Source organism: Pleurodeles waltl, chromosome 2_1 (assembly GCF_031143425.1).
Source record: "Pleurodeles waltl isolate 20211129_DDA chromosome 2_1, aPleWal1.hap1.20221129, whole genome shotgun sequence".
Taxonomy (NCBI): domain Eukaryota; kingdom Metazoa; phylum Chordata; class Amphibia; order Caudata; family Salamandridae; genus Pleurodeles; species Pleurodeles waltl.
In genome coordinates, this window is record NC_090438.1 from 457,370,434 (window position 1) to 457,392,396 (window position 21,963).

The window sequence follows — 21,963 nt, forward strand, 5'->3', positions numbered from 1 at the left end:
AGTGTCGTACTTACCTGGTAAAACTAACAAAAACTTACCTCCCTCAGGAACTGTGAAAATTGCACTGTGTCCACTTTTAAAGTAGCTATTTGTGAATAACTTGAAAAGTATACATGCAATTGAAATGATTCAAAGTTCCTAATGTACTTACCTGCAATAACTTTCAAACAAGATATTACATGTTAAATTTGAACCTGTGGTTCTTAAAATAAACTAAGAAAAGATATTTTTCTATACAAAACCTATTGGCTGGATTTGTCTCTGAGTGTGTGTACCTCATTTATTGTCTATGTGTATGTACAACAAATGCTTAACACTACTCCTTGGATAAGCCTACTGCTCGACCACACTACCACAAAATAGAGCATTAGTATTATCTCTTTTTACCACTATTTTACCTCTAAGGGGAACCCTTGGACTCTGTGCATGCTATTCCTTACTTTGAAATAGCACATACAGAGCCAACTTCCTACACAGAGGCAGTCTGAAAGTCTAGGGGATAAACAATTTCAATACCTACGCGCTTGAAGGGAGTCCCAACCACTGGTAGTGGGATTGATTTAGCCCTTGTTTGTCCCCCCTGCCTTGTTTGACAGGGCGACGCAGAAGCAACAGAATTCTTTACCTTCTCTGACATCTGGGACCAATAGAAGTGGCTGACTACTCTTTCCCGAGCTTTCTGCCCCAGATGTCCAGCCAGGGCTAGTTCATGGGATATGTAAGAATGCTTAGTATTAATGGGGGATCACCAGTCTCCTGGCTGCCTTTGGTATGGGATCGCTTACGTCACTATACAGCACTCCCTTGTCCTAGTAGACACTGTTGTTATTACTGTCATCTACCTTATGTTGTCTTTCAGCCTGCTGTTGAAGATCTTCAACAGTAGGACAGGTCCTCTGTCCTTGGCAGAATTCCTTCCTAGAGGGTCCCTTGCTTGCTCTGTGCAGCTCTGCAGGCTCTGGCAGATCCCTCAAGGCAGCACTTTTTCCTTGAGGCTGCAGGTCCTTCCTCTAAGGGTAAGACTTCTTTTGGGCCTGGGGAACTTCTGAGGTTGGTTTCTTAGCTCCCTTGCCTTTTCTCTTAGGGACCTGGGTCATTATGCCAGGGTCCAGGCTTCCTTGACTTCCCTGAAGTGCAGTTTTGGCCCTTGTGGCCCCACACACCCTTTCAGGGAGATTTATCTTTTCTGTATGGGTGTTCCTTTCAACACCTATCAAGTAGAGGCTTCTACTCATTCTACTAGCATGGCAGAAGATCAAGCCACCTTCTTCAGGTCTGTAAACTTTCTCCTCTAAAAGTTCACCATAGCCATGTGGTGGAACTTTACCTCTGTGTGAGCGTTGACTACTTTGTGTAACTGATCTGGGATAATCTGCTCTGGAGAAACCTGTCTACCCACCAAAGACACCCAAGTGAGTAGTTGTGTTATTGCATATTGTAAGTGCTCTAAGTAATACAGCTGCGTCTCTAATGCGCACTGCTACCAGTACAACTGATTTTTATTTAGCTAATTTAACTCGCTAAATTTAATGTATAATTTAATTTAGAAGTTACGTTTAATTTATAGCCAGTGCTTCATGAAAATTGCTAGTGCTTCTAAGACCACACCTTTGAATCCTGGGAAGTTTGTCAGAGTTAACACTGTAGAGTTCATATAAATTACAGATAAAGGTTGCCAAATATTCTTGTCCAAACCTTTGATGCAATTAGAGTGTCAGCATGTTTTGCACAAAATCAACAGTTGATAACAATGTATGTTTAATGTATGTTTAATGGATAATAATGGTAAGTGCACTTTTTTATCAATAGGTGGAAGAGATCCTAGAGCTATAGAGCCTCGAGGGATGGATTCCAGAGTCCCTGTACCTTCTTCTAGAGGTCAGATGCCTGTCGGTATGCCAGGTCCTGGTCCAATGAACATTGGTAGCGGTGCTCCCCAAGGACCTAGACCGGTAATTACTTACTTATATTAAAGCCATTCAAAGCCACTACTCATTTGAGCAGCCGCTAAACGCACCATTCATGACCTCCTTGTATTAATACTATAGCTAGCAGAAATAAACTACCAATACCATTAAATAACAGCACATACCTAAGCAAAGGAATCTTGCTATATCCATAGAAATGTCCTCAGTAATTTCAATGGTAAGGCGACATGTAATGCAATCACTTTTATTATCTGTCATTTGTAATGCTGTTATGGATGGCTCTTGTAGGGAGCCTCTATAGTTTGTTTCAGAATCTTATATCCGATTGCTATAACGTAGCAGCAGTGGATAAAATACTTGCTACCCTCTGCTACTATGTCATAAAGATCTCCCAGGCCAGGGTGATGGGGCTGTCCGAGAGCCTGTCAATGCAGCACAGCTTCAGAAGTGGCCAAAGAAGGCAGGGAAGGTTTTTTTATTATTATTTTTTTTATTTTTTATACACCTTTTGACAAGGATACATAACATAGGTCGTATTATGTATGATTCCCCCTTTACTGCTCTGCCACTACGGAGTAGTTGACAGCAGAGGCAAATGATTCTGGGAGCCATACATAACAAAAAATTATAAATGGGTATAAAATGAATTACGGGGATGTTTTTCACCTCGGGGTTCTGTGTGACATAAGAGACAGAATCCATCAGTGACAAACAGCACCGTAATTCCCTGTTTATCCATCTATAATTCTATGTATCTGTCTCGACATGTATGAGGTTGTGAGCAGTGCATTTTATGGGCGAGTTAGGATTTTTCATATCGGTGCAAGTTATAGTTCGTGTATTTAACCATAACTAGCCAGTGTATAAATAGGGCACACCTTCCTATTGAATGTTTGCCAGTTATTTCAAAACTCTTATTTCATAGAAAAGTGGTTCTTTAGCACAGCATTTCTTCTTTATTTTAATACTGCTAAATAAAATGTTTTCCGCATGACAGTGGGGTGTGTGTGTGTGTGTGTGTGTGTGTGTACACATACATATGTAGATAACGTTTATACCGTTCATGGCATTAGTTGCTATGGGTACATGTGCTTTGCATACTCCTGTCCTCTAGTGTTGGGGCCGGACATTTCAGATTGTTTTTCTTCGAAGAAATTTCGAGTCCCGAGTGAAGAGTGCCTCCTCCCTTGTTCCACAATTTGCATGGTCCTATGCTCTGCCCTTGGACTGTGTGTTTTTTACTGACCGGGGGTTCGGACATGAAAAGCCGCAGCTTCGATACCATGAGAAGTCAATTTAGTGTCAATGTGGTCTTCACATGGTCACAATTGTGGGCCGTTCTTGCCCCACACGTGGGATACTGTTTTTAATGGGAGAAGTGTGTTAACATTGGATGGTACGACTTATGCCTTTTGTTTGAATTCCTGGAGTTTTCTTTCACAGAAAAAAAGAGAGTTGTGATTTTTGTTTCCCCATACTTTGAAATCTGCATTGGATTCTTTTTGAGAAAATATTGGGATTCGTGCAAGCCACATCATGGTAGATTCCTAGACCAACCCTGCACTCAAATTGCACAAACTTACCCCTGTAATTTCTCCCATCAAAAAAAGTACCTTGCGTCTAGTGTTTGGATCTCTGCTCAACCCTATGAACACACCTGTTATGAATCTGACAGATGCCATGTTCAGTGCGATATGGCGACCAACCAGTGCAAGTGTGGGATATCTGGCACACATCAGTAGAAGCCTTAGGATGTGTAAATGTTAAAAATATATGGTTGTGCTATGTTACCAGACAGGCCAGGAACGATGTGTAGCTAATTGACAGGAACCCTAAACCAGGCTTTCTTTTGCAGCTACTTTCCCAACTGTCAAAATGCGCGGCACCCAGCTTACTACATGCAGGCGTCCTGAGACTGTAGAAAACCTTGAGGCAGAGTTGAGGGAATTACCATGTTTGGAACAGAATTGGTAAAAATCTGGCAAACGTCATGTTCACAATGTTGTACTGGCCAACAAGTCAAGGGCATGTAGTTCTGCGCACTTACAGCGTAGAGTAACTACTGTCAAGGCACTACCAGCAGCTGTGCTCACCTTATCTTCCCATCAGGTCTTACTCGTTGTGGGCCAGTTTTATATTTGGGATCCCCCCTTTCCTTTGAACGTATTCCATACTGGCATGAAAAGTGTTTATTTCTCGCCCAGTGGCTGTTGCCTATAAATTGAGATCTTCATATATTGGGAGAATTCAGAGGGGACATCCGGCATTCATTTCGTACTCTTCTATTGCCCAATTTATGGTCAGTGAAGGCTTCCTGACTTATTTATTAGTTTAGTGGCATTTAAGAAGTTTTGGGGAGATTGTTTTCTGGACATAACAGCCTTTTTAAACTTCCTCCACCCAACCCATGGTTCACCCACCCCGCCACCCCCCTTCCCCCTCCCCCCACTCCCCAGTAAACATAAACATTACCCTGCTGGCTTTGTCGCACCCTGATGAAGGTGTTTCCTATCCTTGAGATACACCGAAACGCGTGTCAACGCTATGGAATGCCAGGACCAACAAAGCATTGGATCTTGGGGCTAAAAGACCCTATTTTTCCATTAATGTAATTGGTGAAGAAAACTTATCTGGTAACAAAAAATATTAATGATTTTTTCATGTCAGAGATTAAAATGATGTATTGTAGTTGTAGATAAGGTACTAAAAGACGTTTAGTTAGTCCTATAGGATCTTCCCCAAGAGGGGCAGCTGAATTTATGTTTGAACTATTGGGGAAATTGAAGTGGATTGATTTATGTGTGAGTAGTTTGATTGGGAATGAATGATAGTTGAGTGATTTGTCGTTATGAGTGGGTATATATGGTTAGTTCAGGGGGGAATCAAACATTATTTAAATGTATTTTATGGAGCTAATCTTGCTTGATTGTGTATTGCTTTGATAATTAAAACACAAAGAAAATGTATGTTCGATGGCATGTGTAGCTGCAGATACACATGCTGTGCACATCCCGCCATCTAGTGTTGGGCTCGGAGTGTTACAAGTTGTTTTTCTTCGAAGAAGTCTTTTCGAGTCACAAGATCGAGGGACTCCTCCCATTTCGGCTCCATTGCGCATGGGTGTCGACTCCATCTTAGATTGTTTTTTTCCCGCCCATCGCGTTCGGACGTGTTCCTTTTTGCTCCGTGTTTCGGGTCGGAAAGTTAGTTAGAATCTCGGAAAAATCGTCGGTATTGTTTGCGTTCGGTATCGGGTTAGTTATAAAAGATCGACACCGATTTTGAAGAGCTCCGGTGGCCCTTCCGGGTTTTTTTGATCCCCCATCAGGGCCTGGTCGGCCCGGCCACGTCTCTCTTCAAGGCTGATGGAACGGACCCCATTCCGCTTCTGCCCAAAATGTCACAACAAGTATCCGTATACAGATCAGCATCTGGTCTGTAACTTGTGTTTGTCTCCAGAGCACAAGAAAGATACTTGTGAAGCCTGTCAAGCGTTTCGGTCTAGAAAGACATTAAGGGACCGAAGAGCTAGAAGACTGCAGATGGCGTCGGCGCCGACAGGACAAGGGCGTTTCGAGGAGGAAGAAGAAACTTTCTCCATCCAGGAGTCCGACTCGGACGAGCTCGATCCAGAAGAAACGCCGAAAACCGTGAGTAAGACGTCGAAACATAAAACTCACGAGAAGACCACAAAAGCCCAGGGGACGCCATCGCCAACAGGCCATGGCTTAACCCGAAAAATAGGTGACCGATCATCGGCACCGAAAAAGGGCACGCTGGTGTCGAAGTCATCCGACTCCGGTCGAGATACCGCCACTCAGCAATCTCGGGTCCGAGACAGTGGCTCCGAGCAAGTTCGGCACCGAGACAGCGGAACCAAAATAAGTCGGCACCGAGAGACCACGACGCCGAAAATAAAAAAGGTTTCGTCGGAACCGAAGAAAGTAGCTGTAAGGAAATGCCTCCTTGGCATGGTTACCCCCTGACTTTTTGCCTTTGCTGATGCTATGTTTTGAATTGAAGGTGTGCTGAGGCCTGCTAACCAGGCCCCAGCACCAGTGTTCTTTCCCTAACCTGTACTTTTGTATCCACAATTGGCACACCCTCGCATCCAGGTAAGTCCCTTGTAACTGGTACCCCTGGTACCAAGGGCCCTGATGCCAGGGAAGGTCTCTAAGGGCTGCAGCATATCTTATGGCACCCTGGGGACCCCTCACTCAGCACAGACACACTGCTTGCCAGCTTGTGTGTGCTGGTGAGGACAAAACGAGTAAGTCGACATGGCACTCCCCTCAGGGTGCCATGCCAACCTCACACTGCCTATGCAGTATAGATAAGTCACCCCTCTAGCAGGCCTTACAGCCATAAGGCAGGGTGCACTATACCATGGGTGAGGGCACCAGTGCATGAGCACTGTGCCCCTACAGTGTCTAAACCAAACCTTAGACATTGTAAGTGCAGGGTAGCCATAAGAGTATATGGTCTAGGAGTCTGTCAAACACGAACTCCACAGCACCATAATGGCTACACTGAAAACTGTGAAGTTTGGTATCAAACTTCTCAGCACAATAAATGCACACTGATGCCAGTGTACATTTTATTGTAAAATACACCCCAGAGGGCACCTTAGAGGTGCCCCCTGAAACCTTAACCAACTACCTGTGTAGGCTGACTGGTTTTAGCAGCCTGCCACACTCGAGACATGTTGCTGGCCCCATGGGGAGAGTGCCTTTGTCACTCTGAGGCCAGTAACAAAGCCTGCACTGGGTGGAGATGCTAACACCTCCCCCAGGCAGGAGCTGTAACACCTGGCGGTGAGCCTCAAAGGCTCACCCCCTTTGTTCCAGCACCACAGGGCACTCCAGCTAGTGGAGTTGCCCGCCCGCTCCGGTCACGGCCCCACTTTTGGCGGCAAGGCTGGAGGAAATAATGAGAATAACAAGGAGGAGTCACTGGCCAGTCAGGACAGCCCCTAAAGTGTCCTGAGCTGAAGTGACTCTAACTTTTAGAAATCCTCCATCTTGCAGATGGAGGATTCCCCCAATAGGGATAGGAATGTGACCCCCTCCCCTTGGGAGGAGGCACAAAGAGGGTGTACCCACCCTCAGGGCTAGTAGCCATTGGCTACTAACCCCCCAGACCTAAACATGCCCTTAAATTTAGTATTTAAGGGCTCCCCTGAACCTAAGAATTTAGATTCCTGCAACTTACAGAAGAAGAGGACTGCTGAGCTGAAAAACCCCTGCAGAAGAGGAAAGAAGACACCAACTGCTTTGGCCCCAGTCCTACCGGCCTGTCTCCTGCCTTCAGAAGAAAAACTGCTCCAGCGACGCTTTCCCCAGGCCCAGCGACCTCTGAATCCTCAGAGGACTGCCCTGCTTCCAAGAGACCAAGAAACTCCAGAGAACAGCCACCCTGTTCAACAAAGACTGCAACTTTGTATCCAGAGGAGCAGATTTAAAGACCCCTGGAATCCCCGCAAGAAGCGTGAGACTTGCAACACTGCATCCGGCGACCCCGACTCGACTGGTGGAGAAACAACGCTACAGGGAGGACCCTCCGGCGACTTCAAGACTGTGAGTAACCAAAGTTGTCCCCCCTGAGCGCCCACAGCGACGCCTGCAGAGGGAATCCCGAGGCTCCCCCTGATCGCGACTGCCTGACTCTGAAATCCCGACGCCTGGAAAAGACCCTGCACCCGCAGCCCCCAGGACCTGAAGGATCGGAACTCCAGTGCAGGAGTGACCCCCAGGAGGCCCTCTCCCTTGCCCAGGTGGTGGCTACCCCGAGGAGCCCCCCCCCCCTTGCCTGCCTGCACCGCTGAAGACACCCCTTGGTCTCCCATTGAAATCTACAGGAAACCCAACGCTTGTTTACACACTGCACCCGGCCGCCCCCGCGCTGCTGAGGGTGTACTTTTTGTGTGGACTTGTGTCCCCCCCTGGTGCCCTACAAAACCCCCCTGGTCTGCCCTCCGAAGACGCAGGTACTTACCTGCTGGCAGACTGGAACCGGGGCACCCCCTTCTCTCCATTGAAGCCTATGTGTTTCGGGGACCACTTTGAACTCTGCACCTGACCGGCCCTGAGCCGCTGGTGTGGTGACTTTGGGGTTGCTCTGAACCCCCAACGGTGGGCTACTTTGGACCCCAATCTGAACCCCGTAGGTGGTTTACTTACCTGCAAGAACTAACATTACTTTACCTCCCCCAGGAACTGTGAAAATTGCAGTGTGTCCACTTTTAAAACAGCTAAATGTGTTTTATGTAAAAAGTATATATGCTATTGTAATTATCCAAAGTTCCTAGAGTACTTACCTGCAATACCTTCCAAATGAGATATTACATGTAGAATTTAAACCTGTGGTTCTTAAAATAAACTAAGAAAAGATATTTTTCTATACAAAAACCTATTGGCCTGGAATTGTTTGAGTGTGTGTTTCTCATTTATTGCCTGTGTGTATGTACAACAAATGCTTAACACTACTCCTTTGATAAGCCTACTGCTCGACCACACTACCACAAAATAGAGCATTAGTGTTATCTCTTTTTGCCACTATCTTACCTCTAAGGGGAACCCTTGGACTCTGTGCATACTATTCCTTACTATGAAATAGTGCATACAGAGCCAACTTCCTACAGTAGCCAAAAAGGTTTTGATACCGAAACATCCGGCCTCGGAACCAAAATCAAGTTCCTACACAGAGGAACAAGGAATGTCCTCACAAATGAAAACACACAGATTTGGACAGCAACTAGAGACAATGGAGCCAGACTACCCCCAAAGAAGGCTCCACATCCAAAAAGAAACGGGGAAGATTAGCACTCTCCCTCCTATTAGAATGAAATGCAAACTTGCCTTCCAGGAGAAAGATAAGCAGCCACAGGCAAAGGTGGCTAAACAAGTAAGCCCGCCACCGTCCCCACAACGCTCTCCGCAACCATCACCAGTAGTGTAGGAAGTTGGCTCTGTATGTGCTATTTCAAAGTAAGGAATAGCATGCACAGAGTCCAAGGGTTCCCCTTACAGGTAAAATAGTGGTAAAAATAGATAATACTAATGCTCTATTTTGTGGTAGTGTGGTCGAGCAGTAGGCTTATCCAAGGAGTAGTGTTAAGCATTTGTTGTACATACACATAGACAATAAATGAGGTACACACACTCAGAGACAAATCCAGCCAATAGGTTTTGTTATAGAAAAATATATTTTCTTAGTTTATTTTAAGAACCACAGGTTCAAATGTAACATGTAATATCTTGTTTGAAAGGTATTGCAGGTAAGTACATTAGGAACTTTGAATCATTTCAATTGCATGTATACTTTTCAAGTTATTCACAAATAGCTATTTCAAAAGTGGACACTTAGTGCAATTTTCACAGTTCCTGGGGGAGGTAAGTTTTTGTTAGTTTTACCAGGTAAGTAAGACACTTCCAGGGTTCAGTTCTTGGTCCAAGGTAGCCCACCGTTGGGGGTTCAGAGCAACCCCAAAGTTACCACACCAGCAGCTCAGGGCCGGTCAGGTGCAGAGTTCAAAGTGGTGCCCAAAACGCATAGGCTATAATGGAGAGAAGGGGGTGCCCCGGTTCCGGTCTGCTTGCAGGTAAGTACCCGCGTCTTCGGAGGGCAGACCAGGGGGGTTTTGTAGGGCACCGGGGGGGACACAAGCCCACACAGAAATTTCACCCTCAGCGGCGCGGGGGCGGCCGGGTGCAGTGTTAGAACAAGCGTCGGGTTCGCAATGTAAGTCAATGAGAGATCACAGGATCTCTTCAGCGCTGCAGGCAGGCAAGGGGGGGCTTCCTCGGGGAAACATCCACTTGGGCAAGGGAGCGGGACTCCTGGGGGTCACTTCTGCAGTGAAAGTCCGGTCCTTCAGGTCCTGGGGGCTGCGGGTGCAGGGTCTTTTCCAGGCGTCGGGACTTAGGTTTCAGAGAGTCGCGGTCAGGGGAAGCCTCGGGATTCCCTCTGCAGGCGGCGCTGTGGGGGCTCAGGGGGGACAGGTTTTGGTACTCAGTCGTAGAGTAGTCCGGGGGTCCTCCCTGAGGTGTTGGTTCTCCACCAGCCGAGTCGGGGTCGCCGGGTGCAGTGTTGCAAGTCTCACGCTTCTTGCGGGGAGTTGCAGGGTTCTTTAAAGCTGCTTCTTGAAACTAAGTTGCAGTCGTTTTGGAGCAGGTCCGCTGTCCTCGGGAGTTTCTTGTCGTCGTCGAAGCAGGGCAGTCCTCAGAGGATTCAGAGGTCGCTGGTCCCTTTGGAAGGCGTCGCTGGAGCAGAGTTCTTTGGAAGGCAGGAGACAGGCCGGTGAGTTTCTGGAGCCAAGGCAGTTGTTGTCTTCTGGTCTTCCTCTGCAGGGGTTTTCAGCTGGGCAGTCCTTCTTCTTGTTGTTGCAGGAATCTCATTTTCTAGGGTTCAGGGTAGCCCTTAAATACTAAATTTAAGGGCGTGTTTAGGTCTGGGGGGTTAGTAGCCAATGGCTACTAGCCCTGGGGGTGGGTACACCCTCTTTGTGCCTCCTCCCAAGGGGAGGGGGTCACAATCCTAACCCTATTGGGGGAATCCTCCATCTGCAAGATGGAGGATTTCTAAAAGTTAGAGTCACCTCAGCTCAGGACACCTTAGGGGCTGTCCTGACTGGCCAGTGACTCCTCCTTGTTATTCTCATTATTTTCTCCGGCCTTGCCGCCAAAAGTGGGGGCCGGGGCCGGAGGGGGCGGGCAACTCCACTAGCTGGAGTGTCCTGCGGTGCTGTGACAAAGGGGTGAGCCTTTGAGGCTCACCGCCAGGTGTTACAGCTCCTGCCTGGGGGAGGTGTTAGCATCTCCACCCAGTGCAGGCTTTGTTACTGGCCTCAGAGTGACAAAGGCACTCTCCCCATGGGGCCAGCAACATGTCTCTAGTGTGGCAGGCTGCTGGAACTAGTCAGCCTACACAGATAGTCGGTTAAGTTTCAGGGGGCACCTCTAAGGTGCCCTCTGGGGTGTATTTTGCAATAAAATGTACACTGGCATCAGTGTGCATTTATTGTGCTGAGAAGTTTGATACCAAACTTCCCAGTTTTCAGTGTAGCCATTATGGTGCTGTGGAGTTCGTGTAAAACAGACTCCCAGACCATATACTCTTATGGCTACCCTGCACTTACAATGTCTAAGGTTTTGCTTAGACACTAGGGGTACAGTGCTCATGCACTGGTACCCTCACCTATGGTATAGTGCACCCTGCCTTAGGGCTGTAAGGCCTGCTAGAGGGGTGTCTTACCTATACTGCATAGGCAGTGAGAGGCTGGCATGGCACCCTGAGGGGAGTGCCATGTCGACTTACTCGTTTTGTCCTCACTAGCACACACAAGCTGGCAAGCAGTGTGTCTGTGCTGAGTGAGGGGTCTCCAGGGTGGCACAAGACATGCTGCAGCCCTTAGAGACCTTCCTTGGCATCAGGGCCCTTGGTACTAGAAGTACCAGTTACAAGGGACTTATCTGGATGCCAGGGTCTGCCAATTGTGGATACAAAAGTACAGGTTAGGGAAAGAACACTGGTGCTGGGGCCTGGTTAGCAGGCCTCAGCACACTTTCAATTGTAAACATAGCATCAGCAAAGGCAAAAAGTCAGGGGGCAACCATGCCAAGGAGGCATTTCCTTACACAACCCCCCCCCCCCCCCCCCCCAAACGAAAGAGGATGAGACTAACCTTTCCCAAGAGAGTCTTCATTTTCTAAGTGGAAGAACCTGGAAAGGCCATCTGCATTGGCATGGGCAGTCCCAGGTCTGTGTTCCACTATAAAGTCCATTCCCTGTAGGGAGATGGACCACCTCAACAGTTTAGGATTTTCACCTTTCATTTGCATCAGCCATTTGAGAGGTCTGTGGTCAGTTTGAACTAGGAAGTGAGTCCCAAAGAGGTATGGTCTCAGCTTCTTCAGGGACCAAACCACAGCAAAGGCCTCCCTCTCAATGGCACTCCAACGCTGCTCCCTGGGGAGTAACCTCCTGCTAATGAAAGCAACAGGCTGGTCAAGGCCATCATCATTTGTTTGGGACAAAACTGCCCCTATCCCATGTTCAGAGGCATCTGTCTGCACAATGAACGGCTTAGAATAATCTGGAGCTTTTAGAACTGGTGCTGAGCACATTGCTTGTTTCAGGGTGTCAAAGGCCTGTTGGCATTCCACAGTCCAGTTCACTTTCTTGGGCATTTTCTTGGAGGTGAGCTCAGTGAGGGCTGTCACAATGGATCCATATCCCTTCACAAACCTCCTGTAATACCCAGTCAAGCCAAGGAATGCCCTGACTTGAGTCTGGGTTTTTGGAGCTACCCAGTCCAGAATAGTCTGGATCTTGGGTTGGAGTGGCTGAACTTGGCCTCCACCTACAAGGTGGCCCAAGTAAACCACAGTTCCCTGCCCTATCTGGCATTTGGATGCCTTGATAGAGAGGCCTGCAGATTGCAGAGCCTTCAAAACCTTCAGGTGGACCAGGTGATCCTGCCAGGTGGAGCTAAAGACAGCAATATCATCAAGATAAGCTGTGCTAAAGGACTCCAAGCCAGCAAGGACTTGATTCACCAACCTTTGGAAGGTGGCAGGGGCATTCTTTAAACCAAAGGGCATAACAGTAAACTGATAATGCCCATCAGGTGTGGAGAATGCTGTTTTCTCTTTTGATCCAGGTGCCATTTTTATTTGCCAGTACCCTGCTGTCAAGTCAAAGGTACTTAAGAATTTGGCAGCACCTAATTTGTCTATGAGCTCATCAGCTCTAGGAATTGGATGAGCATCTGTCTTGGTGACAGAATTGAGCCCTCTGTAGTCCACACAAAACCTCATCTCTTTCTTTCCATCTTTGGTGTGAGGTTTTGGGACTAAGACCACTGGGCTAGCCCAGGGGCTGTCAGAGCGCTCAATTACTCCCAATTCCAGCATCTTGTGGACTTCCACCTTGATGCTTTCCTTAACATGGTCAGACTGTCTAAAGATTTTGTTTTTGACAGGCATGCTGTCTCCTGTGTCCACATCATGGGTACACAGGTGTGTCTGACCAGGGGTTAAGGAGAAGAGTTCAGGAAACTGTTGTAGGACTCTCCTACAATCAGCTTGCTGTTGGCCAGAGAGGGTGTCTGAGTAGATCACTCCATCTACTGAGCCATCTTTTGGGTCTGATGATAGAAGATCAGGGAGAGGTTCACTCTCTGCCTCCTGATCCTCATCTGTTACCATCAACAGATTTACATCAGCCCTGTCATGGAAGAGCTTAAGGCGGTTCACATGGATCACCCTCTTGGGGCTCCTGCTTGTGCCCAGGTCCACCAGGTAGGTGACCTGACTCTTCCTTTCTAGCACTGGGTAAGGGCCACTCCATTTGTCCTGGAGTGCCCTGGGAGCCACAGGCTCCAGAACCCAGACTTTCTGCCCTGGTTGGAACTCAACCAGTGCAGCCTTTTGGTCATACCAAAACTTCTGGAGCTGTTGGCTGGCCTCAAGGTTTTTGGTTGCCTTTTCCATGTACTCTGCCATTCTAGAGCGAAGGCCAAGTACATAGTCCACTATGTCTTGTTTAGGCTCATGAAGAGGTCTCTCCCAGCCTTCTTTAACAAGAGCAAATGGTCCCCTTACAGGGTGACCAAACAGAAGTTCAAAGGGTGAGAATCCTACTCCCTTCTGTGGCACCTCTCTGTAAGCAAAAAGCAGACATGGCAAGAGGACATCCCATCTCCTTTTGAGTTTTTCTGGGAGCCCCATGATCATGCCTTTTAATGTCTTGTTGAATCTCTCAACTAAGCCATTAGTTTGTGGATGGTATGGTGTAGTGAATTTGTAAGTCACTCCTCACTCATTCCACATGTGTTTTAGGTACGCTGACATGAAGTTGGTACCTCTGTCAGACACCACCTCCTTAGGGAAACCCACTCTGGTAAAGATACCAATGAGGGCCTTGGCTACTGCAGGGGCAGTAGTCGACCTAAGGGGAATAGCTTCAGGATACCTAGTAGCATGATCCACTACTACTAGGATGTACATATTTCCTGAGGCTGTGGGAGGTTCCAGTGGACCAACTATGTCCACACCCACTCTTTCAAAGGGGACCCCCACCACTGGAAGTGTAATGAGGGGGGGCTTTGGGTGCCCACCTGTCTTACCACTGGATTGACAGGTGGGGCAGGAGAGGCAAAACTCCTTAACCTTCTGGGACATATTGGGCCAGTAGAAGGGGTTGACTAACCTCTCCCACGTCTTGGTTTGTCCCAAATGCCCAGCAAGGGGAATATCATGGGCTAAGGTCAAAATAAACTCTCTGAACGACTGAGGCACTACCACTCTCCTAGTGGCACCAGGTTTGGGGTCTCTGGCCTCAGTGTACAGGAGTCCATCTTCCCAATAGACCCTATGTGTTCCATTTTTCTTGCCCTTGGACTCTTCAGCAGCTTGCTGCCTAAGGCCTTCAAGAGAGGGACAGGTTTCTTGTCCCTTACACAGCTCCTCCCTTGAGGGTCCCCCTGGGCCTAAGAGCTCAACCTGGTAAGGTTCAAGCTCCAAAGGCTCAGTTCCCTCAGAGGGCAGAACTTCTTCCTGAGAAGAGAGGTTCTCTTTTTCTGACTGTGTTGCAGTTGGTTTCCCAACTGACTTTCCTTTTCTCTTGGTAGGCTGGGCCATTTTTCCAGACTCCAGCTCTACTTTTTCACCCTGTGCCTTGCATTGTGCTCTTGTTTTTACACACACCAGTTCAGGGATACCCAGCATGGCTGCATGGGTTTTTAGTTCTACCTCAGCCCATGCTGAGGACTCCAGGTCATTTCCAAGCAGACAGTCTACTGGGATGTTTGAGGAGACCACCACCTGTTTCAGGCCATTGACCCCTCCCCATTCTAAAGTTACCATTGCCATGGGATGTGCTTTAGTCTGATTGTCAGCGTTGGTGACTGTATAAGTTTTTCCAGTCAGGTATTGGCCAGGGGAAACCAGTTTCTCTGTCACCATGGTGACACTGGCACCTGTATCCCTCAGGCCCTCTACACTTGTCCCATTATTAAAGAGCTGCTGCCTGTATTTTTGCATGTTAGGAGGCCTGGCAGCTAGTGTGGCTAAATCCACCCCACCCTCAGAGACTAGAGTAGCTTCAGTGTGGACCCTGATTTGCTCTGGGCACACTGTTGATCCCACTTGGAGACTAGCCATTCCAGTGTTACCTGGATTGGAGTTTGGAGTGCAACCTTTCTTGGGACAGGCCTTGTCTCCAGTTTGGTGTCCAGGCTGATTACAGCTACGACACCAGGCCTTTTTGGGATCAAAGTTTTTACCCTTGTACCCAGGATTGTTTTGTGAAGAGGCTCTGGGCCCACCCTCCTGTGCAGGTTTTTGGGGGCCTGTAGAAGACTCTTGACTATTTTTATTTTTGGCTGTCTCACCACCTTTCCCCTGGGGAGGTTTTGTGACCCCTTTCTTTTGGTCACCCCCTGTGGAAGTTTTGGACACACTTGTCTTGACCCAATGGTCCGCCTTCTTTCCCAATTCTTGGGGAGAAATTGGTCCTAGGTCTACCAGATGCTGATGCAGTTTATCATTGAAACAATTACTTAACAGGTGTTCTTTCACAAATAAATTGTACAGCCCAAAATAATTACTTACACCACTGCCTTGAATCCAACCATCTAGTGTTTTTACTGAGTAGTCTACAAAGTCAACCCAGGTCTGGCTCGAGGATTTTTGAGCCCCCCTGAATCTAATCCTATACTCCTCAGTGGAGAATCCAAAGCCCTCAATCAGGGTACCCTTCATGAGGTCATAAGATTCTGCATCTTTTCCAGAGAGTGTGAGGAGTCTATCCCTACACTTTCCTGTGAACATTTCCCAAAGGAGAGCACCCCAGTGAGATTTGTTCACTTTTCTGGTTACACAAGCCCTCTCAAAAGCTGTGAACCATTTGGTGATGTCATCACCATCTTCATATTTAGTTACAATCCCTTTGGGGATTTTCAACATGTCAGGAGAATCTCTGACCCTATTTATGTTGCTGCCACCATTGATGGGTCCTAGGCCCATCTCTTGTCTTTCCCTCTCTATGGCTAGGATCTGTCTTTCCAAAGCCAATCTTTTGGCCATCCTGGCTAACTGGATGTCCTCTTCACTGGAGTTATCCTCAGTGATTTCAGAGGTGTTGGTCTCTCCTGTGAGGGAACCAGCATCTCTGACTATTATTTGTGGAGTCAGGGCTTGAGAAGCCCTGCTCTCCCTAAGTAGGACTGGAGGGGGGGAATTTCCCTCCAAGTCACTATCTTCGTCCTCTGAGTTGCCATCCTCAGAGGGGTTGGCCTTTTCAAACTCTGCCAAAAGCTCCTGGAGCTGTACTTTGGTAGGTTTGGGGCCCATTGCTATTTTCTTTAGTTTACAGAGTGACCTTAGCTCTCTCATCTGTAGATGGAGGTAAGGTGTGGTGTCGAGTTCCACCACAGTCACATCTGTGCTAGACATTTTGCTTCTAAAAGTTGGAATACTTTTTAAGAATCTAAAACTGGTTCTAGAATCTAATTCAAACTTTTACAAACTTTTAAACTCTAAAAGAAATGCTAAACAGGATCTAACATAAGGCCCTAGCAGGTCTTTTAAGAATTTAGAAAACTTTTCAAATTGCAAAAATCAATTTCTAATGACAATTTTGGAATTTGTCGTGTGATCAGGTATTGGCTGAGTAGTCCAGCAAATGCAAAGTCTTGTACCCCACCGCTGATCCACCAATGTAGGAAGTTGGCTCTGTATGTGCTATTTCAAAGTAAGGAATAGCATGCACAGAGTCCAAGGGTTCCCCTTAGAGGTAAAATAGTGGTAAAAATAGATAATACTAATGCTCTATTTTGTGGTAGTGTGGTCGAGCAGTAGGCTTATCCAAGGAGTAGTGTTAAGCATTTGTTGTACATACACATAGACAATAAATGAGGTACACACACTCAGAGACAAATCCAGCCAATAGGTTTTGTTATAGAAAAATATCTTTTCTTAGTTTATTTTAAGAACCACAGGTTCAAATTTAACATGTAATATCTTGTTTGAAAGGTATTGCAGGTAAGTACATTAGGAACTTTGAATCATTTCAATTGCATGTATACTTTTCATGTTCTTCACAAATAGCTATTTCAAAAGTGGACACTTCGTGCAATTTTCACAGTTCCTGGGGGAGGTAAGTTTTTGTTAGTTTTACCAGGTAAGTAAGACACTTCCAGGGTTCAGTTCTTGGTCCAAGGTAGCCCACCGTTGGGGGTTCAAAGCAACCCCAAAGTTACCACACCAGCAGCTCAGGGCCGGTCAGGTGCAGAGTTCAAAGTGGTGCCCAAAACGCATAGGCTATAATGGAGAGAAGGGGGTGCCCCGGTTCCGGTCTGCTTGCAGGTAAGTACCCGCGTCTTCGGAGGGCAGACCAGGGGGGTTTTGTAGGGCACCGGGGGGGACACAAGCCCACACAGAAATTTCACCCTCAGCGGCGCGGGGGCGGCCGGGTGCAGTGTTAGAACAAGCGTCGGGTTCGCAATGTAAGTCAATGAGAGATCACGGGATCTCTTCAGCGCTGCAGGCAGGCAAGGGGGGGCTTCCTCGGGGAAACCTCCACTTGGGCAAGGGAGCGGGACTCCTGGGGGTCACTTCTGCAGTGAAAGTCCGGTCCTTCAGGTCCTGGGGGCTGCGGGTGCAGGGTCTTTTCCAGGCGTCGGGACTTAGGTTTCAGAGAGTCGCGGTCAGGGGAAGCCTCGGGATTCCCTCTGCAGGCGGCGCTGTGGGGGCTCAGGGGGGACAGGTTTTGGTACTCACAGTCGTAGAGTAGTCCGGGGGTCCTCCCTGAGGTGTTGGTTCTCCACCAGCCGAGTCGGGGTCGCCGGGTGCAGTGTTGCAAGTCTCACGCTTCTTGCGGGGAGTTGCAGGGTTCTTTAAAGCTGCTTCTTGAAACAAAGTTGCAGTCTTTTTGGAGCAGGTCCGCTGTCCTCGGGAGTTTCTTGTCGTCGTCGAAGCAGGGCAGTCCTCAGAGGATTCAGAGGTCGCTGGTCCCTTTGGAAGGCGTCGCTGGAGCAGAGTTCTTTGGAAGGCAGGAGACAGGCCGGTGAGTTTCTGGAGCCAAGGCAGTTGTTGTCTTCTGGTCTTCCTCTGCAGGGGTTTTCAGCTGGGCAGTCCTTCTTCTTGTTGTTGCAGGAATCTAATTTTCTAGGGTTCAGGGTAGCCCTTAAATACTAAATTTAAGGGCGTGTTTAGGTCTGGGGGGTTAGTAGCCAATGGCTACTAGCCCTGGGGGTGGGTACACCCTCTTTGTGCCTCCTCCCAAGGGGAGGGGGTCACAATCCTAACCCTATTGGGGGAATCCTCCATCTGCAAGATGGAGGATTTCTAAAAGTTAGAGTCACCTCAGCTCAGGACACCTTAGGGGCTGTCCTGACTGGCCAGTGACTCCTCCTTGTTATTCTCATTATTTTCTCCGGCCTTGCCGCCAAAAGTGGGGGCCGGGGCCGGAGGGGGCGGGCAACTCCACTAGCTGGAGTGTCCTGCGGTGCTGTGACAAAGGGGTGAGCCTTTGAGGCTCACCGCCAGGTGTTACAGCTCCTGCCTGGGGGAGGTGTTAGCATCTCCACCCAGTGCAGGCTTTGTTACTGGCCTCAGAGTGACAAAGGCACTCTCCCCATGGGGCCAGCAACATGTCTCTAGTGTGGCAGGCTGCTGGAACTAGTCAGCCTACACAGATAGTCGGTTAAGTTTCAGGGGGCAGCTCTAAGGTGCCCTCTGGGGTGTATTTTGCAATAAAATGTACACTGGCATCAGTGTGCATTTATTGTGCTGAGAAGTTTGATACCAAACTTCCCAGTTTTCAGTGTAGCCATTATGGTGCTGTGGAGTTCGTGTAAAACAGACTCCCAGACCATATACTCTTATGGCTACCCTGCACTTACAATGTCTAAGGTTTTGCTTAGACACTGTAGGGGTACAGTGCTCATGCACTGGTACCCTCACCTATGGTATAGTGCACCCTGCCTTAGGGCTGTAAGGCCTGCTAGAGGGGTGTCTTACCTATACTGCATAGGCAGTGAGGGGCTGGCATGGCACCCTGAGGGGAGTGCCATGTCGACTTACTCGTTTTGTCCTCACTAGCACACACAAGCTGGCAAGCAGTGTGTCTGTGCTGAGTGAGGGGTCTCCAGGGTGGCACAAGACATGCTGCAGCCCTTAGAGACCTTCCTTGGCATCAGGGCCCTTGGTACTAGAAGTACCAGTTACAAGGGACTTATCTGGATGCCAGGGTCTGCCAATTGTGGATACAAAAGTACAGGTTAGGGAAAGAACACTGGTGCTGGGGCCTGGTTAGCAGGCCTCAGCACACTTTCAATTGTAAACATAGCATCAGCAAAGGCAAAATGTCAGGGGGCAACCATGCCAAGGAGGCATTTCCTTACAAGTAGCCACTCCACCAATGATGCAATCCCCGACTCATACAGGGATGAGTCAGGACGATCCAGACGCGTGGGATCTTTATTATGCGCCAGTGTCAGATAACAGTCCTGACTGTTATCCAGCTAGACCGTCACCACCAGAAGATAGTACAGCCTATGCGCAGGTGGTGTCTAGGGCAGCGGCGTTTCATAATGTCAGCCTACATTCAGAGCCAATTGAAGACGACTTTCTATTCAATACATTGTCGTCCACACACAGCCAGTACCAGAGTCTCCCCATGCTACCTGGAATGCTAAAGCACTCCAAACAAGTGATTGAGGAGCCTGTAAAAGGAAGGGCCATTACTCCAAGAGTGGAGAAAAAATATAAACCGCCACCAACAGACCCCATGTACATCACACAAAAGCTAATGCCGGACTCGGTAGTAGTAGGGGCAGCTCGCAAGAGGGCGAACTCACACACTTCAGGAGATGCACCACCTCCAGATAAAGAGAGTCGTAAATTCGATGCAGCAGGAAAAAGAGTGGCGGCACAGGCAGCAAACCAGTGGCATATTGCAACTCACAGGCTTTGTTGGCCAGATACGATAGAGCTCATTGGGACGAAATGCAACACTTTATAGAACATTTGCCCAAGGAGTTCCAAAAGAGAGAACAGCAAGTAGTGGAAGAAGGACAGAGTATCTCAAACAATCAGATACGGTCAGCAATAGATGCGGCTGACACACCTGCTAGAACTGTAAATACAGCAGTGACCATACGGAGACACGCATGGCTGCGTACATCAGGATTCAAGCCGGAAATACAACAAGCCGTGCTGAATATGCCATTTAACGGACAGCAGTTGTTTGGGCCGGAGGTGGACACTGCCATCGAAAAGCTTAAAAAAGACACAGATACGGCCAAAGCCATGGGTGCACTCTACTCCCCACAGAGTAGAGGCACATTTCGAAAGAGACAGTTTCGAGGGGGGTTTCGAGGACAAAGCACAGAACCCACAACCTCACAAACAAGGCCCACTTATCAAAGCCAATATCAGCGGGGAAGTTTTCGGGGACAATATAGAGGGGGACAGTTCCCAAAAAGTAGAGGGAAATTCCAAAGTCCCAAAACTCCACAAAGCAAGCAGTGACTTGCACCTCACAAATCCCCAACACATAACACCTGTGGGGGGGAGACTAACCAAGTTCTACAAACAATGGGAGGAGATAACAACAGATACTTGGGTCTTAGCAATTATCCAGCATGGTTATTGCATAGAATTTCTCAAATTCCCACCATATATCCCACCGAAAACACACAATATGTCAAAGCAACACATGGATCTTCTACAACTAGAGGTCCAAGCGTTGTTACAAAAACAAGCAATAGAATTAGTACCAATTCATCAGAAAGGAACAGGAGTTTACTCTCTGTACTTTCTCATACCCAAAAAGGGCAAAACTTTAAGACCTATATTAGATCTCAGAATGTTAAATACCTACATCAAATCAAATCACTTTCACATGGTGACGTTACAGGACGTAATCCCATTGCTCAAACAGCAAGACTACATGACAACACTAGACCTAAAGGATGCATACTTCCATATACCGATACATCCTTCACACAGAAAGTACCTAAGGTTTGTATTCCAAGGGGTACATTACCAATTCAAAGTTTTGCCATTTGGGATAACAACTGCGCCAAGAGTTTTTACAAAATGCCTGGCAGTGGTAGCTGCGCATATCAGAAGACAGCAAATACACGTCTTCCCGTACCTAGACGATTGGTTAATCAAAACCAACACGCAAAAACGGTGTTCACAACACACAAGGTACGTTATCGAGACCCTCCACAAACTAGGTTTCTCACTCAACTACACAAAGTTGCACATTCAGCCGTGCCAAACACAGCAGTACTTAGGGGCGACAATCAACACAGCAAAAGGGGTTGCCACTCCAAGTCCACAAAGGGTACAAGCCTTTCACAAGGTAATACAAGTCATGTATCCAAAACGAAGAATACAGGTCAACATGGTAATGAAACTACTAGGCATGATGTCCTCATGCATAGCCATTGTCCCAAACGCCAGATTGTACATGCGGCCCTTACAACAGTGCCTAGCATCACAATGGTCACGGGCACAGGGTCAACTTCTAGATCTAGTGTTGATAGACCGCCAAACATACACCTCGCTTCTATGGTGGAACAGCATAAATTTAAACCAAGGGCGGCCTTTCCAAGACCCAGTGCCTCAATACGTAATAACTACAGATGCCTCCATGATAGGGTGGGGAGCTCATCTCAATCAACACAGCATCCAGGGACAATGGGACACTCTGCAAAAACAATTTCACATAAATCACTTAGAACTACTGGCAGTATTTCTAGCGCTAAAAGCATTTCAACCCATAATAAGCCACAAACACATCCTTGTCAAAACTGACAACAATGTATTATCTGAACAAACAGGGAGGAACACACTCAACTCAGTTATGTCTCCTATTACAAAAAATATGGCATTGGGCGATTCACAACCACATTCGCCTAATAGGACAGTTTATTCCAGGGATTCAGAATCAGTTAGCAGACAATCTTTCTCGGGATCACCAACAGATCCACAAATGGGAGATTCACCCCGAAATACTA

At 47.7% G+C, this 21,963-nt stretch overlaps 1 protein-coding gene across 6 annotated transcripts in view; it reads left to right on the forward strand.

Moving 5' to 3' along the window:
• CSTF2 (cleavage stimulation factor subunit 2) overlaps positions 1–21,963 on the forward strand; it is a 348,937-nt gene that overhangs the window by 272,179 nt on the left and 54,795 nt on the right. For all 6 annotated transcript variants that reach the window (XM_069213200.1, XM_069213209.1, XM_069213218.1 and 3 more), the window contains one exon: positions 1,810–1,952. In XM_069213200.1, the coding sequence (XP_069069301.1) occupies positions 1,810–1,952 (143 nt within the window). The remainder of the gene's footprint in view (positions 1–1,809; positions 1,953–21,963) is intronic.